This window comes from Eschrichtius robustus, chromosome Y, assembly GCF_028021215.1.
Source record: "Eschrichtius robustus isolate mEscRob2 chromosome Y, mEscRob2.pri, whole genome shotgun sequence".
In the NCBI taxonomy this organism is placed as follows: domain Eukaryota; kingdom Metazoa; phylum Chordata; class Mammalia; order Artiodactyla; family Eschrichtiidae; genus Eschrichtius; species Eschrichtius robustus.
Window position 1 is genome coordinate 3,393,375 of NC_090846.1, and position 16,671 is coordinate 3,410,045.

At 38.7% G+C, this 16,671-nt stretch overlaps 1 protein-coding gene across 1 annotated transcript in view; it reads left to right on the forward strand.

The window, feature by feature from the left end:
- Nucleotides 1-769: 769 nt before the first annotated feature.
- The window catches only part of LOC137757632 (protein WWC3-like), a 94,661-nt gene continuing 78,759 nt past the window's right edge, over nt 770-16,671 (forward strand). Inside the window, exons 1-3 of the mRNA XM_068534222.1 lie at nt 770-794; nt 3,972-4,048; nt 5,740-5,819. Of these exons, the coding sequence (XP_068390323.1) occupies nt 770-794; nt 3,972-4,048; nt 5,740-5,819 (182 nt within the window). The remainder of the gene's footprint in view (nt 795-3,971; nt 4,049-5,739; nt 5,820-16,671) is intronic.

Below are 16,671 nucleotides of genomic sequence, written 5' to 3' on the forward strand. Positions count from 1 at the left end.
TTCATCATTGTTTGTTTGCTCTTTAGTTCTTCTAGGTCCTTGTTAAAGGTTTCTTGTATTTTCTCTATTCTATTTCCAAGATTTTGGATCATCTTTACAATCATTATTCTGAATTCTTTTTCAGGTAGACTGCCTATTTCCTTTTCATTTGTTAGGCCTGGTGGGTTTTTACTCTGCCTCTTCATCTGCTCTGTGTTTCTCTGTCTTCTCATTTTGCTTAACTTACTGTGTTTGAGTCCCAGGACTTTAACATGGAGATTTTGTATGAATGATTTCTTTCAGTTGCATTGTTTGAGGTATTCATCTTGTTTGTGATCTTAATAAATGGAAAGAAAGAGGCAAAACAAAAGGAATAGGAGCTAACCTAAGGAAGATTTATATTCCTTAAATACTTCATCCATTGTCTTTGTGTATCTATGATTCTTAGTAAATGAAAATTTGAGGTAATTTTGGCAACTATTTTAGCTGTAACAGAAATTTATTTCCAGTGGATTCAGTTGTTTGGAATTCTGAGTGATAGTGAGCTAAATAAGTTTTGCAGAGAAAAGTTTTTTTTGTTTGTTTGTTTTTTAAATAGGAGGTTCTGACCTGTTCAAATTATTTGGAGCTGTTTGTATGTGGAGCTATTAAACAGTCTTGGTGTTTAAGCCACTTCATGGCATGGAGCTGATGACTGAAGAATGATGCACAACCTAAAAGTTGGGAGTTGCTTTTTTCGGGGCTCTTACTGAAGACTCAAGCCCATGAGGCAGTGTCTCAGATAGCTCAGATGTCTGAGGGACTGATCCAAAGAGGTAAGGGAGGGGCCAGCATATAAAAGAGTTTTGCAACAGAAAAACAGGTAAAAGATTACTGTTTATAAAAGAAAGCAGATATGTCACATTAAGGAATTTAGTGCTTTCCTATGTCTGGGAAGATGCAAGAGTCTGGGCTCACTGAAATCATTGCTTTGATATGCACTTCAGCTATCTGGAGCCAGTATCCTGTGTTTTTTCATCCGGAGTCTCCACAGGGTGTACCATTGGAGGTGCCTGCTTTGCTTACTGATATGGTAGATGACATTCTTCCTCTAGAAACCACACTCTCCAATATGAGGTCAGGAAATGATTTTGAACTAGTTTCTAGATGTTGCCACCTAAGTTACCTGAATGATAGCCTTCAGTACCCAGATCAAAGGAATAAAAGAATGGATGGTGACCCTGCAGATGGGTCTTATAAGCAGGAGAAACTAAGGAAAATGACCTGGATGCAGATTACACCAGTGTGGGGTGACTCTCAGATGAAGAAAGAGGAGTCTCCACAACGCAGAAAGGGACAGGAACCAAGTCACTGTAGCTTCAAGGCCTAAGAGAAAGGAGTCAGAAGCATCAAGAAAAAGGGATGCAGAGAGGTGGACGGGGTGATAGAAATTAGAAACGGACACTAAAGTGGTCTAGTTGTCGAGACACTGGAAAAGGCTTGCAGCACTCTGTGCTGCCAGAAAGTGGCTGACTGTGTAAAAGTTCTGTGTGTCTTATTCACCCCTAGATATGGGTTATTCTTGGTAATGATGCTGTGCCTATATAAGGACTTTAAATCATGTGCACTGCAGTGTTTAAGAAAGCAGTAAGCCATGTATTGTATTTTAGCTATTACATATCTGTGAAATCCAACTCAGGATAAAAGTGTGGGCTCTTCAGTTTGTGTGGGGAAAAAACCTTGGAGGACTTGCATTTTCTCAGGTCTGCCATATACTGACAGATTACTGTAAAGCTACCTTTAAAAAACTTTATTTTTTACAGTTTTACATTTACAACAAAATTCAGCAGAAAGTACAGAAAGTTCCCATATCCCACTGCTCCTACACATACACGACCTCCCCCATCACTTACCAGAGGGCACATTTGTTACAACTGATGAACATATATTGACATATCATCATTACCCAGCGTTCATCGTTTATAATAGTTTCCCTCTTGGTGCTGTACATTCTGTGAGTTTGGACCTACATATACTGACATGTACGTATCATTATAGTATCTTTTAGAGTATTTTCACTTCTCTAAAAATCTTCTGGTTTCTACCTATTAATTCCCCCCCTCCCCCTTACAACCTCTGGCAATGGCTGATTCTTTTGCTGTACAATCCACAGTTTTTGCCTTTTCCAGATTGTTGTATACTTGGAATCATATAACATGCAGACTTTTCAGATGGGCTTTTGTCACTTGTATATTTTTTCACATGTATATTTTAGGTTTCTTCATATCTTATTATGGCTTCCTGACTTTTTTTTTTCTTTTCTCTTTTTTAGTGCTGAATAATACTGTATGGTCTGGATGTAATAAAGTTTATTTACCATTCACCTGTTGAAGGGCATCTAGGTTGCTTCCAGGTTTTGGCAGTTTTGAGTTATGAACCTTCTGCAGTGTGCAAGTTTTTATGTAGATGTACATTTTCAGTACGTTTGAGTAAACACGAAGGAGTGTGACTGCTGGATCACATGGTAAGAGTATGTTTAGTTTTGTGAGAAACTGCCAAAGTGGCTGTAGCATCTTGCATTCCTTCCAGCAGTGAATGGGAGTTCCTGTTGCTCCACATCCTCACCAGCATTTGGTGCTGTACATGTTCTCATTTTGGCTATTCTAATAGGTGTGTGGTGGAATCTCACTGTTGTTTTAATTTTCATTTCCCTGGTGACATATGATTTAGAGCATCTTGTTTTCATATGCTTTGCTGTCTGTTTATCTTCTTCAGTGAGGTGTCCGTTAAGGTCTCTGGCCCGTTTAATTGAGTTCTTTGTTCTCTCATTGTTGAGTTTTAAGTATTCTTTCTATATTTTGGATAACAGTTCTGTATCAGATGTGTCTTTTGCAAATGTTCCCTCCCAGTCTGTGATTTGTTGTCTCACATCTGTTGACATTGTCTTTCACTGAGCAGAAGTTTTAATTTTAATGAAGTTGAACTTACCCATTATTTCTTTCATGGATCATGCCTTTGGTATTTTATCTAAAATGACATTTCCAAACCAAGGTCTTATTAGTTTTCTCCTATGTAATCTTCTAAGAGTTTTACAGTTTTGCCTTTTATATTTAGGTCTTGAGTTAAATTTTGTGAAGTGTGTGAAGTCTGTCTAGATGATTCTTTTTTTTTTTTTTTTTGGCATGTGGTTGTCCACTTGTTCCAGCACCATTTATTGAAAAGACTGTCTTTGCTATCCTGTTATTTTGCCACTACCGTACCTTCTTGATTACTGTAGCTTTATATTGTCTTGAGGTCTGATAGTGTCAGTTCTCCAGCTTTGTTCTTCTTCAGTATTGTGTTGGCTGTTCTGGGCCTATTGTCCTTTTAGAATCAATTTGTTGATGTCCAAAAAATAAGTTGCTAGAATTTTGATTGGGATTGTTTTGAATCTATAAAGCATGCTGGAAAGAAGTGACATCTTGACAGTATCGAATCTTTCCCATCCATGAACATGGAATGTCTCTTCATTTATTTAGTTCTTCTTTGTTTCAGTTCATCAGAGATTTGTAATTTTCTTTGTATAGCTCTTGCACAAGTTTTGTTAGACTTATAACTAAGTATTTCACTTTTGGGGGTGCCATGTGAATGGTATTGTGTTTTAAATTTCAGATCCACTTGTTTATTGCTGGTATTTAGGAAAGCAATTGACTTTTATATAATAACCTTATATCCTACAATCTTGCTATATCATTTATTAGTCACTGGAAGTTTGTTTTTTTTTTTTTTGGTCATTTCTTTCAGATTTTTCATATAAAGGGTCATGTCATCTGCAAACAAATCCTTAAGTAAAAATCAACCATTATAAAAATTTGAGGCTGTGAAATGTTAGTTCTTTAGTTGTCAGTGGTAATGTTAATTTGTATGTGTGATGCTAAGAGGTAATTAATAAGGTGAATATGAAGGTCTTGTCTGTATGCATTTATTTATTTTAATGGCTCTATTGTAAAATAAAATATTTTCATTCTATTTAGCCTTTTCTGGATATTCAACAAATACTAAGTACAACCCACTCCAGATAAAAGCAGAAATAACAAGTCATCGGGATGGGGTGAGTAAAAATGAGTGTTTTTACACTAGAAGCAGCATGTGTATTTTTTATATACTGATAACATCACTTATTATGATTTACTTAATTCCTTTGATAGGAAGAGAAAAGTTTCATTTTAAAGCCTCAGCCCATCTAACAAAAAATTGCTTGTATCCCTCTGTGTATTTCATAGGGCTAGATTCATCCGACATTTGGAAAGATTTGGGGATGTCAGGGCCCAACCTCACAGGGCTGCTTCCCTGTATTAGTGGGATGCCAGCTCTGTCCCTTGGCAGCTTTAGCATCTGCTGTTCTTCCCTGGTCTCTGTATTCCCAGAGAAATCTTGCCTGCGATGGTGTTTGACCAGAAGGTGCCGGTGCTCCTTGCCAGTGGTGCCGGGTTCTTTGTGTGCCACCATGTTCCATCCCTTCATCCTCTTGTCTTTGGTGTCTGGGAGGGGGGACAGGAGACATCTTGGAGACCAAGCCTCCCATCCTAGTGTCTCAGTGCCTAAACCAGAGTGTCTCTTTTAATGCTGTGGTTCTCACATTCTAGTGCACCAACAAAAAACACCTGGGGCATCAGTTCAAAGTGTGAGCCCCATCCCCATTTCCATAGAAACTGTCTCATTACCATGCTGGCTGCCCCTGGAAGAGGCAGGGCTCCCTGCCAGCGAACGGCCCACAATTAAGTGTCCCCTGCCTGCCCGGCTGCCGGAGATGGCTCCCAACCCCAGCCAGCGCGGTTCAGAAGGGCTGTCAGTATGCCTGCTTTCTGGAGCGATCAGACATCTGCGTGGGGATTTTTCTCGGCGTCTTGGAAACATGAGCTCGCCCCATCCTGTGACCAGGTGCTGCACCTGTTACGAGATCCCAGACGTCAGCCTTCCTGCGATTTTCACTGGATGCTGTGTGAGCAGGCTTGCCAGGTGCCCCGAAGATGCTGAACAAAAGACATGGGAACCATTAGGTTTAAAATCACTTCCTGGGCTGTGCCCTATGTCCCCTTGCTCGGAAGGCACTTTGTCATCAGGCTCCAGGGCCGGCAGGCTTCTCCAGAGGTGGGTGGAGGGGTCTCTCTCCTCCACGAGGGGCTCAGAGGGGCTGCCCCGGGTCTGCAAGCCCTCCCTGTCCCATGCAGTCACCGTGTCCTCGATTCGTCCCCACACGTGTGTCACTGTCTGTGGAAGAGGGGGAGCGAGTGTGGTGGACCTTCCCAGGGGGACCTGGGGAAGACGCGGGGTTTCTTCTGAAGGAGCCAGAGGTGGAGTTTTAACAAGGCCTGGAGTGGGTCCTAGCACCTGTTTAAATAAGTACTGCAGGCGACTGACTTTCAGGTAGTGGGAAGCCATGCTTTGAGCAACAGCGTTTCCTAGGTGGGATCTGTGGGTAGTAAGCGGAAGAGAGGATGAAAAACGTATGACAGTTTGCTCATTGCAATGTGTAAATCAATACCTTGAAAAAGAAAATCGTTGCCGGTTCCAGGGCTCCACATGGGTAGAAAGCTGTTTGTGACCCGGGCCTTTTGTGTCTAAGCGAGCCGGCCCCTCTGCCAAGGCTGTTTGATGTGCCAGGAATGGGAGGTCATGGAGAGACTGGGTGACCCCGTGAATTGCAAGCTAGTCAGAAACTTAGATGACAATGCTAACAACTGTAGAAATCATTTTTCACAGCTTCTTTATGTGGAAAAAAAAAATGTAATTTGTCTTTAGCTTTCCAGATTAAAACGAGAGCTGACCCAGATGAAGCAAGAACTGCAGGACAAAGAAAAGGGGGTAGAGACCCTGCAAGAGTGAGTGGCCTGCACTGACAGAGGGAGAGTTTCCCTGTGATTTCCTGTTTGGTGCCGGGACATGTGTCCTAAAGCTTCACGGGTGTTCACTTTTATGCTTTTATTCATGCTCATTATTTTCCTAAATTAAAAAAAAATTGTATTGAAGTATGGTTGATTTACAGTGTTGTGTTATTTTCAGGTACACAGCAAAGTGATTCTGTTATGTATATACATATACATATATATTCTTTTCTATTCTTTTCCATTATAGGTTATTACAAGATAATGAGTATAGTTCCCTGTGCTATGCAGTAGGTCTTTGCTGGTTATCAGTTGTATATTTAGTAGTGTGTATATGTTAATCCCAGAATCTGTTCTTTGAAGATACTCAGTTTTTAAAATACTTGAGAAACAAGATCCTTATTTTTATATTATGCTCATTATCTCTAGCTACTTACTTTATATATCTAAGTAAAGCTGTATAATCATTATTAAATTAAATTTTCTTAATTAAAAGTACATTAATTTAAAAATTAATTTCTCCTTTCTCATTAGCCATACTCAAGTGCTTACTAGCCGTATATGGTTAGTTCAGCTTTTCTCTACCTCAACGCAATTGACATTTTCAGTTGTCCTATGATATTTTATGGAGGATGTCCTGTCCATTGTATGATATTTGGCAACATCCCTGGGTTCTCCCCACTGGATACCAGTGACACCTCTTGATTGTGACAACCAAAAATGTTCTCCAGTACTGGTAGATATCTCCTAGGTGGACACATTACCCCTCATTTGAGAACCACCAGGCTAATGACGACTGTATTGGACAACTCAAATAATAGAACATTTCCATCATTACAGAATGTTCTATTTGACAATCTAGTTTATAGATCTTCCTCCTGTTGTCATCTTTACAGTTAGAACTATATTCCTATTAAGAGTTTGGGGATGAATTTCTTATAATTTGTGAGCTATATTAAGTTAATGAACAAGTGTTATTTTATCAATGATAACATCATTGGTTTACTTTTTGGATGAAATTATTCTTGATTTGTATCCTACCTTCATTTCCTGAACTTGGGCACATGCTTCACATTTTCTGTGCCTACTTTTCTCATTGATTTGTGAATGGTAATCATTCTGATAACAGCAGCAGCATCTAATACATAGTCAGCTTTCAGTTTATGGTAGGAATCCATATGGTTACTATTATTATTGGTAAGGGTAGCAGCATTCCACTCTTTGCATCCAATATGCAGATTCAGAAATCCTGTGTCAGATGTGACTGCGGTATTGATTCTTTACAAGGTAAAAGATGAATGTCACTGTTCAACAAATATATTATTTCAGTGTCATATAAAGGTAATTAACATAGGTCAAGTCCTGTTCTTTAATACTTGGTTGAAATTAATTTTCTTAATTATCTACATTGGTTGGGTTTATGAGTCATTTGTCTTTTTTGGGGGGGGAGGGGTTGTTGTTGTGGTGGTTTTTTTTATGGACGTTACAGCTCTGGAATTTATTCCTCTTATAACTGGAAGTCCATACCCTTTGACCAGCATCTCCACATTTCCCCCACCCTTTAGTCCCTGGTAACCACTACTCCAGTCTCTGTTTCTGTGAATTCAATTTTTTTTAGATTCCACATATAAGTGAAATAATACAGTATTTGTCTTTTCTGTCTGACTTATTTCACTTAGCATAAAGCCTCCAGCTCTCTTTAGGTTATCACAGATGGTAAGATAGCATTCTTTTGTAGTGGCTGAATAATATTGCACTGTGTGTATGTATATGTTTATCCAGTCATCTGTCAGTGGGTCATTAGGTTCTTTCTGTGACTTGGTTATTGTGAATAATGCTGCAGTGAATATGGGTGTGCATATTATTTGATGGAGGTTTCATTTCCTTATAATATATACCAAGAAGTAGAATTGCTGGATCATATGTTAGCTCTATTTTTAATTTTTTGAAGAACCTCCATTCTGTTTTCTGTAGTGGTTGTATTGCCACCAACAATGTACAAGAATTCCCTTTTCTCCACATCCTCACCAACAGCATTTCTCATCATTTTGATGATAGCCATTCTGACAGGTGTGAGGTGGTATCTCATTGTGGTTTTGATTTGGATTTACCTGAGTCTTAGTGATATTGAGCATATTTTCATGTGCCTATTGACCATCTGTGTGTCTTCTTAGGAAACTGTCTATTCAGATCCTCCCCTTATTTATTTATTTATTTTTAATAAATGAGTTTTTAATCAGTAATTTCCCTTTTTGGTTTTAGTCCAGTTGGAATTGAATTTCTTTTCTTATTTATTTATTTATTTATTACATCTTTATTAGAGTGTAATTGCTTCACAATGGTGTGTTAGTTTCTGCTGTATAACAAAGTCAATCAGCTATACATATACATATATATATCCCCTGCCTCTTGCGTCTCCCTCCCACCCTCCCTATCCCACCCCTCTAGGTGGTCACAAAGCACTGAGCTGATCTCCCTGTGCTATGTGACTGCTTCCCACTAGCTATCTCCCCTTATTTTTAAATTGCATTGTTAGTTATTTTGCTATTGAATTGTATGGGTTTTTTTTTAATATATTTTGGATATAACCTGTGTTAATTTCAATGACAAGGAACTTGTTCCCTGTGTTTTCTTACAGAAATTTTACATTTGGAGGTCTTACGTTTAATTTAAATCCTTAATCTATTTGAAGTTAATTTTTGTGAGTGGTGTAAGATATGTGTCCAGTTTCACTGTTCTGCATATGAATATCCAGTTTTCCCAATACCATTTATTGAAGAGACTTTTCTTTCCCCTTGAATATTCTTGGCTGCCTTGTCAAATATTAGTTTAACCTATAGTGGGCTCTCAGTTTTGCTACATTGGTCTATGTGTCTCTTTATATCAGTACCATACTGTTTTGATAACTATAGTTTCGTCATAGAGTTTAAAATCAGATAGTTTGATTCCTCCAGCTTTCTTCTTTCTCATTATTGCTTTGGTTTTATGAGACCTTTTTTACAAATTTAGAATTGATCTTTACTAATTCTGCGAAAAATGCCTTTGGAGTTTTGATAGGGATTGCATGGAGTCTATAGATGGCTTTGAATGGCGTGGATATTTATAATCCTTTGTATCTGTATCTTCCTTTTCATTCATAATTTTATTTGAGTCTTCTCTCGTTTTGTTTTTCTTGGTAAGTCTAGCTAAAATTTTGTTTATCTTTTAAAAAACCAACTCTTGGCTTCGTTGATTTTTTAAATTTTCTCTAATTTGTACTTCATTTATTTCTTCTCTGTTCTTTGTTATTTCCTTCTTTCTGCTAAGTTTGGGCTTAGTTTGTTTTTCTCTTCCCCTGAGGTGTAAAATTACGTTGTTTTTTGAGACCTTTTTCTCCCCTCAAAATATCTGGTGTTTCTTGCCTTTAAACTTCCCTCTTACAACTGCTTTGGCAGCATCCCATAGGTTTTAGTATGTTGTGTTTACATTTACATTTGTTTCAAGATATTTTTAAATTTCCTTTTTGATTTTTATCTTTGAGCCATTGGTTTTTCAGGTGTGTATTATTTAATTTCCACATAGTTGTGAATTTTCCAGTTTCTCTCCTGTCATTGATATCTAGTTTTATATTTGTGATCAGAGAAGATACTTGGTATAATGTCAGTCTTTTAAGATTAAGGATAAGATTTTAAGATTTCTTAAAAATAGTTTTGTGACCTAACACATGACCTGTCCTGGAGAATATTCCTTGTGTTCTTGAGGAGAAGGGTATTCTGTTGCTGTTGGATGGAATGTCCTGTTAGGTCCATTTTGTCTAAAGTATAGTTCAACTTGATTTTCTGTCTGCATGATCTATCCCTTTTTTTTTCTTATGCTTTATTGGTGATTTTTTAATTTTTTTATTTTATTTATTTATTTTTGGCTGCATTGGATCTTCATTGCTGCGTGCGGGCTTTCTCTAGTTGTGGCGAGCGTGGCCTACTCTTTGTTGTGGTGTGTGGGCTTCTCATTTCAGTGGCTTCTCTTGTTGTGGAGCACGGGCTCTAGGCGTGGGGGCTTCAGTAGTTGTGGCTCGCGGGCTCTAGTGCACAGGCTCAGTAGTTGTAGTGCAGGGACACAGTTGCTCCGTGGCATGTGAGATCTTCGTGGACCAGGGCTCGAACCTGTGTTCCCTGCATCGGCAGATGGATTCTTAACCAGTGTGCCACCAGGGAAACCCTATCCATTGTTGAAAGCAGGGTATTAAAGTCTCATACTATTGTTGGATCGTTGTTTATTACTCCCTTCAGATTTGTTAGTATTTGCTTAATATATTTAGCTCTAATGTTGGATTTGTATATATTTAATATTGTTGTATCTTCTTGACGAATTGACCCTTTATAATTACATTATTATAATGTAATTATAAACCTTACATTGTTTGACCTTCTTTAATTCTTCTTCCTGCTTTTGGCTTAAAGTCCATATTGTCTGTTGTAAGTATTTTGCTTTCTACTTGCCTGGAGTATCTTTTCATCCCCTCATTTTGAGCCTGTATGTGTCCTTGAATCAGAAGTGAGTCCCTTGTAGGCAGCATATAAGTGGGTTTGTTTATTTATCCATCTAGCCACTCCATCTCTTTTGATTGGCGCATTTAGCCCATTTACATTTAAAGAACTTATTGATATGTAAGGAGTGATTGCTGACATGTTAATTCTTCTTTTTTTTAAAAAAAAAGATTTATTTATTTGGCTGTGCCGCGTCTTAGTTGTGGCACTCGGGATCTTCCTTGTCACATGCAAGATCTTCATTGTGGCATGTGGGATCTTTTTTTTTTTTAGTTGCATCATGCAGGCTGCAGCTAAAGATTCCACATGCTGTTACTAAAGATCCCACATGCCACAATGATGTGTTCATTCTTTACTGACTGTTTTATAAGTTTCTTTGTTCCTTTTTTCTCTTGCTGTCTTCCTTTGTGAATTAATGATTTTTGTAGTTGGTACTCTGATTTTCTTCTTCTTACCTTGTTTGTATCTGCTACAGATTTTTGTTTTGTGAGAGGCTTACTTGAAATGTCTTAAAGATATGACAATCTATTTTAAGCTGATAACAACTTAATTTTGTTTGTATACAAAAACTCAACCCTTTATACCCCCATACCCATTTGATATTTTTGATATCACACTTCACTTGTGTTTAAATTTCATATTCATTAACAAGTTATTGTTACTCCAGCTGTATTCAGTTCTTTTGTCCTTCAACCAATATACTAGAATTAGGTGGTCAACATGCTTCCATGTTAAAGTGTTAGAATATTCTGAAACTGAATATATAGACATGGCTTTACCTGTGTCTTATAGATTTTCATGTTACCAATTAGTGTCTTTTTGTGTTAGCTTGAAGAACTCCTTCCAGGATTTCTTGTGAGATAGGTCTAGTGGTGATAAATTCCCTTAGCTTTTGTTTATAGGGATTGGCTTTATTTTGCCTTTAATTCTGAAGGACAACTTTGCTAGGTAAAGCATTCTTGGTTGGCAGTGTTTTTTCTTTCAGCCCTTTGAATATATCGTTCTGTCCTCTCCTGGTCTGTAAAGTTTTTGTTGAGAAATCCTCTCATAGCCTTATACAGGTTCCTTTGTATGAGAGAATGATTTTTCTCTTGATGGTTTGACATTGTCTTTGATGTTAGAGGGTTTTATTATAATGAGTCTTGGAGAAAAAAATCTTTGGATTGGAATTTTGGAGTGACCTAATTGCTTTATGAACTTTGATGTCCAAATCTGTCCCAAGGTTTGGGAACTTCTCAGCCATTATTCCTTCAAATAAGCTTTCCACAATCCTTTCTCCTGCTCTTCTCCTTCTGGGACTCCAATGATGTGTAAATTGTTCCTCTTATTGTCATTCCATTGGTCCTCTAGGCTTTCTTAATTCCATTTCATTCGTCCTTCTTTTTGCTCCTCAGGATGGATAATTCCAAATGATCTGTCTTGGAGGTCCCTGATTCTTTCTTCTGCTTGGTCAAGTCTGATATTGAAGCTCTCTATTGAATTCTTCAGCTCATTCTTTGTTTCTTTTTAATGCTTTCTATCTGCTTGTTGAACTTATTTTGTGCTTGTGTTGTTTTCCTGAAAGCATTATTATTTTTCTATGTTCTCTTGCAGCTCTGTGATCATCTTTAGAATAATTATTTTGAATTATTTCTCTGGTAATTCCTGAATCTCCGTTTCTTTGGGTTAATTATTGTATTCTTACTGTGTTCTCTATTACTTTACTGTTTTCCTTAGATAGTGTTATGACTCTTCATGATCCCTGTGCCTTGTGTAGGTGTCTGTGCATCTGAAGAAGCCATCACCTATTCCAGACTTGATGGTTTCAAGTTCAGTTTATGACTCTGTGTCTTCAGTTGGAAAGACATTAACGCAGTGGATGTCCTTATGCTTTACAGCATGTTAGAGAATGCTCTGACCCCTAGTTTAGTGGTATGGGGCACCAGTTGTCATGGCATATACCTGGACTAGACATGTGGAGGGTTTGGTGACTCATTAGCATAGGCTTTCAGGTCCACAGTATTGACAACTGCAGGTGTCCTGTAGTGGCTGCAGTGGCTGTTGAGGTCTTCAGCCATTACTCTGGGTACAGTGGCTAGAGAAAAGGGAAAAGAGTGGTGGTGGCTAGAACCAGTGGTTTTGCATATACTTGGCGGTGGGGCCAGCCCTGGGTGCCTATATAGTAGCAGTGGCTGTTTCCAGACACATGTATTGGTGGGGGCCAGGGTAAGGGCTGGGGCCAAGTATGGGCTCACTGGCCGCTGCAAAGACCCTGGCTGTTGATGTACACTACTGTGTCTACTGGCTCTTGACACAAGTACGTGACAGTGGAGACAGTGGCAGGGGGTGGACTGGGATTTTGCAAGTGCACAGCTGGAGGAACTAGTTGCAGGTGTACACAGTGTTGTAGGCCAGTGACTGGAGAGAGGTCAGAATCTGAATCTACAAGCTGCTGTGGTGTATTAGTTGTTGGTGTGCTCTCCTGTGGCTGCACAGACTCTGCCCAGGTGTGTGTACTGCTGTTTGTTGAGGCCAGTGATGAGGGTTCAGGCAGATAGCATTCAGATGAATAGCAGGACAAGCCAGTCCTAAGCATGTGCATGCTGGTGGGCCTCAGCAATGAGCATGTTATTGCTAATTCAAGCAGCTGCAGAGGCCTTGGCTGGCTACGAGTGCAGATCCCGGGCTCTGGAGGGAGGCATCAACAAACAATAATACCAATGACAAGGGGCTGATGAAATCTGCAGGGTATCTGTGGCAATTGAGCAGGCTATATGTTTCTGCAGTGGTAAAGCTGCTGGGGTCCACTGCAGGCCAGATAACTGGGAACCACAGTTGCTTCTCCTGCAGTTGGAAACCTCTGCTCTTCCTTCTTCATAGCCATCTCTCTACATCTCAGTCTGTCAGTGTCTCAGTGGGGTGAACCAAAGTGAGTCCTTGCTCTGATGCCCTAGTAAGCAGGGTAAGGTGGTTGCTTACCCCACTGTCCCTTTACTGGCAAGGGGAACTCTTTATAGCAGAGTGGTTCTCACCTGATGCTGAGTAGTGCTGCCTGGGGAAGGGGACAATCAGATAAAATGAGGCTGTTCTTCATTCCCTTTTTTGCAGTTATTCTCAGGGTTTTTGTTCCACTGTGTTGCTGAAGTGTCTAAATGGAAACCAGAGCTCTCCCAGAGCTGTTCTGTTCCTAGATAACTCATTGTTGATCTCTGTGGGGGGATGGAGGATTGTGTCTTCTATGTCATCTTGATCTGAAGTCTTTTAAACTAATTGTCTTCTTTTTGCTTCCCTGACCATTACCCGGCAATGTGTTCATTCTCCTCTGATTTGGATCTACAAAAGGAGTTCCTTTAATTAGCTATAGTTAGTTAGCACAGCATGTAAAAATTTTTTTCTCTTAAGCAAATCAAGCTTGATTTTCAACATCAGCTACTGGTTTTGTTACTCATTTTGTCCCTCTTTGTGATGCTTCCTGGTACACCAGTACCCGTTCTGTAATTTTATCCTGTACAACTCTGCCCGCCTCCAGATGCTCAGATGCCAGCTAGGGTGCTTCTGTATGTGCTGTAGCTGTGTCCTCCTGGGTCACTTCTACTAAAGGGCTGGTTGTCTCTTTTCTTGGTGTGAAGCTACTCATTGGGGTTTCGTATTGTCAGTCTGAGGCATGCATTTATAACATTTCCTGTCAGCTTTTTACTTAAGGTTTCACACATATATCTTTTCAGAATGATTTCCTGAAAGAGGAATTTCTGGGCCAAATGGCAAATGCGTTTGCTATATAGTTAGATATTGCACCATTTTGGATTTCCATCACTGACACAAGTGATTCTGTTTCCCAGAACTTTACTAACATCATGTGTTGTCAAACCTTACTGTTTTTGTCAGTCTTATAGGAGAAATTTTTCAGTGTAGTATTATTTCACATTTCTTTTGAGGCCTTTTATAAAACACTTCAGAACATGTATAAAATGTGTGAAATACTTGGTGCAAACAAATATTAAAAACTCTTACAGCAAGTAATTAAAGTCTCCAGATAAATTGGGCTATCCTTTTCCAGTGAAAGGAGTAGTAGGCTCTGCTGCCCTAAAGTTTCTGAAGCTTGTTTTGAAAGATTATCTTCATGTAACTCATTACTAGCATCCAGAGACATGAGAGGGGAGGACTCAGAATGAGTTTCCCAAATGGGTGATGCCCAAGAACATACATCTGATTGGATAAAGCCCACCCACGTTATGCAGACTAATATGTTTTACTCAGAGTCCACTGATTTTTTTTAATTTTTAAAAATAGTTTTTATTGGAATATATTTGATTTACAGTGTTCTGTTAGTTTCAGGTATACAGCAAAGTGAGTCAGCTATACATACATATGTCCACTCTTTTATGTATTATTTACCTGTATGGGCCATTACAGAGTATTGAGTAGAGTTCCCTGTACTATACACTAGGTCCTTATTAGTCATGTATTTTATATATAGTAGTGTCTGTATGTCAATCCCGATTTCCCAGTTTATCCTTCCTCCCCTTCCCCCTGGTAACCATACGTTTGTTTTCTGCATCTGTGACTCTCTTTCTGTTTGTGAATAACATCATTTGTACCATGTTTTTAGATTCCACATGTAAGCGATATCATATGATATGATATGTCTTTCTCTGTCTGACTTACTTCACTCAGTATGACAATCTCTAGGTCCATCCACGTTACTGCAAATGGCATTATTTTGTTCCTTTACATGGCTGAGTAATATTCCATTGCATGCATGTACCACATCTTCCTTACCCATTCCTCTGTTGGTGGACATTTAGGTTGCTTCCATGTCCTGGCTATTGTAAATAGTGCTGCAATGAGCATGGGGTGCATATATCTTTTTTGAATTATGGTTTTCTCTGGATATATGCCCAGGATTGGGATTTCTGGATCATACGGTAGCTATGTTTTTAGTTTTTCAAGGAAACTTCATACTGTTCTCCATAGTGGCTATATCAATTTACACTCCCACCAACAGTGCAAGAGAGTTCCCTTTTCTCCACACCCTCTCCAGCATTTATTGTTTGTAGATTTTCTGATTTTCTGACTGGTGTGAGGTGATACCTCATTGCAGTTTTGATTTGCATTTTTCTGATAATTAGTGATGTTCACAATCTTTTCATGGGCAACTTGGCCATCTGTATGTCTTTGGAGAAATGTCTATTTAGATCTTCTGCCCATTTTTTGACTGGCTTGTTTCTTTTTTTTGATACTGAGCTGCATGAGCTGTTTGTATATTTTGGAGATTAATCCCTTGTCGGTGTCTTCATTTGCAAATATTTTCCCATTCTGAGAGTTGTCTTTTGTTTTGTTTGGTTTCCTTTGCTATGCAGAAGCTTTTAAGTTTAATGAGGTCCCATTTGTTTCTTTTTGTTTTTATTTTCATTACGAGGTGGATCAGAAAAGATTTTACTGCAGTTAATGTCAGAGTGTGTTCTGCCTATGTGTTGCTCCAAGAGTTTTATAGTATCCAGTCTTACATTTAGGTCTTTAATCCATTTTTACTTTATTTTTGTGTATGGTGTTAGGGAGTGTTCTAATTTCATTCTGTTACATGTAGCTGTCCAGTTTCCCAGGACGACTTATTGAAGAGGCTGTCTTTTCTCCATTGTATGTTCTTGCCTCCTTTGTCGTAAATTAGGTGACTATATGTGGGAGGGTTAATATCTGGGTTTTCTATTCTGCACCATTGATCTATATTTCTGTTTCTGTGCCAGTACCATACTGTTTTGATTACTGTAGCTTCGTAGAGTAGTCTGAAGTCAGGGAGCTTGATTCCTCCCACTCCATTTTTCTTCCTCAAGATTGCTTTGGCTGTTCATGTGTTTTTGTGTTTCCATACAAATTGTGCAATTTTTTGTTCTAGTTATGTGAAAAATGCCATTGGTAGTTTTCTAGGGATTACACTGAATCTGTAGATTGTTATGGGTAGTATAGTCATTTTCACAGAGTTGATATTCCAATCCAAGAACATGGTATATCTCTCCATCTGTTTGTATCATTAATTTCTTTCATCAGTGTCTTATAGTTTTCTGCTTACAGGGCTTTTGTCTCCTTAGGCAGGTTTATTCCTAGGTATTTTATTCTTTTTGTTGCAGTGGTAAATGGGAGTGTTTCCTTAATTTCTGTTTCAGATTTTTCATCGTCAGTGTATAGGAATGCAAGAGATTTCTGTGCATTCAGTTTGTATCCTGCTGCTTTACCAAATTCATTGATTAGCTCTAGTAGTTTTCTGGTAACATCTTTAGGATCTCTATGTATAGTATCATGTCATCTGCAAACAGTGACAGTTTTACTTCTTTTCCAATTTGGATTCC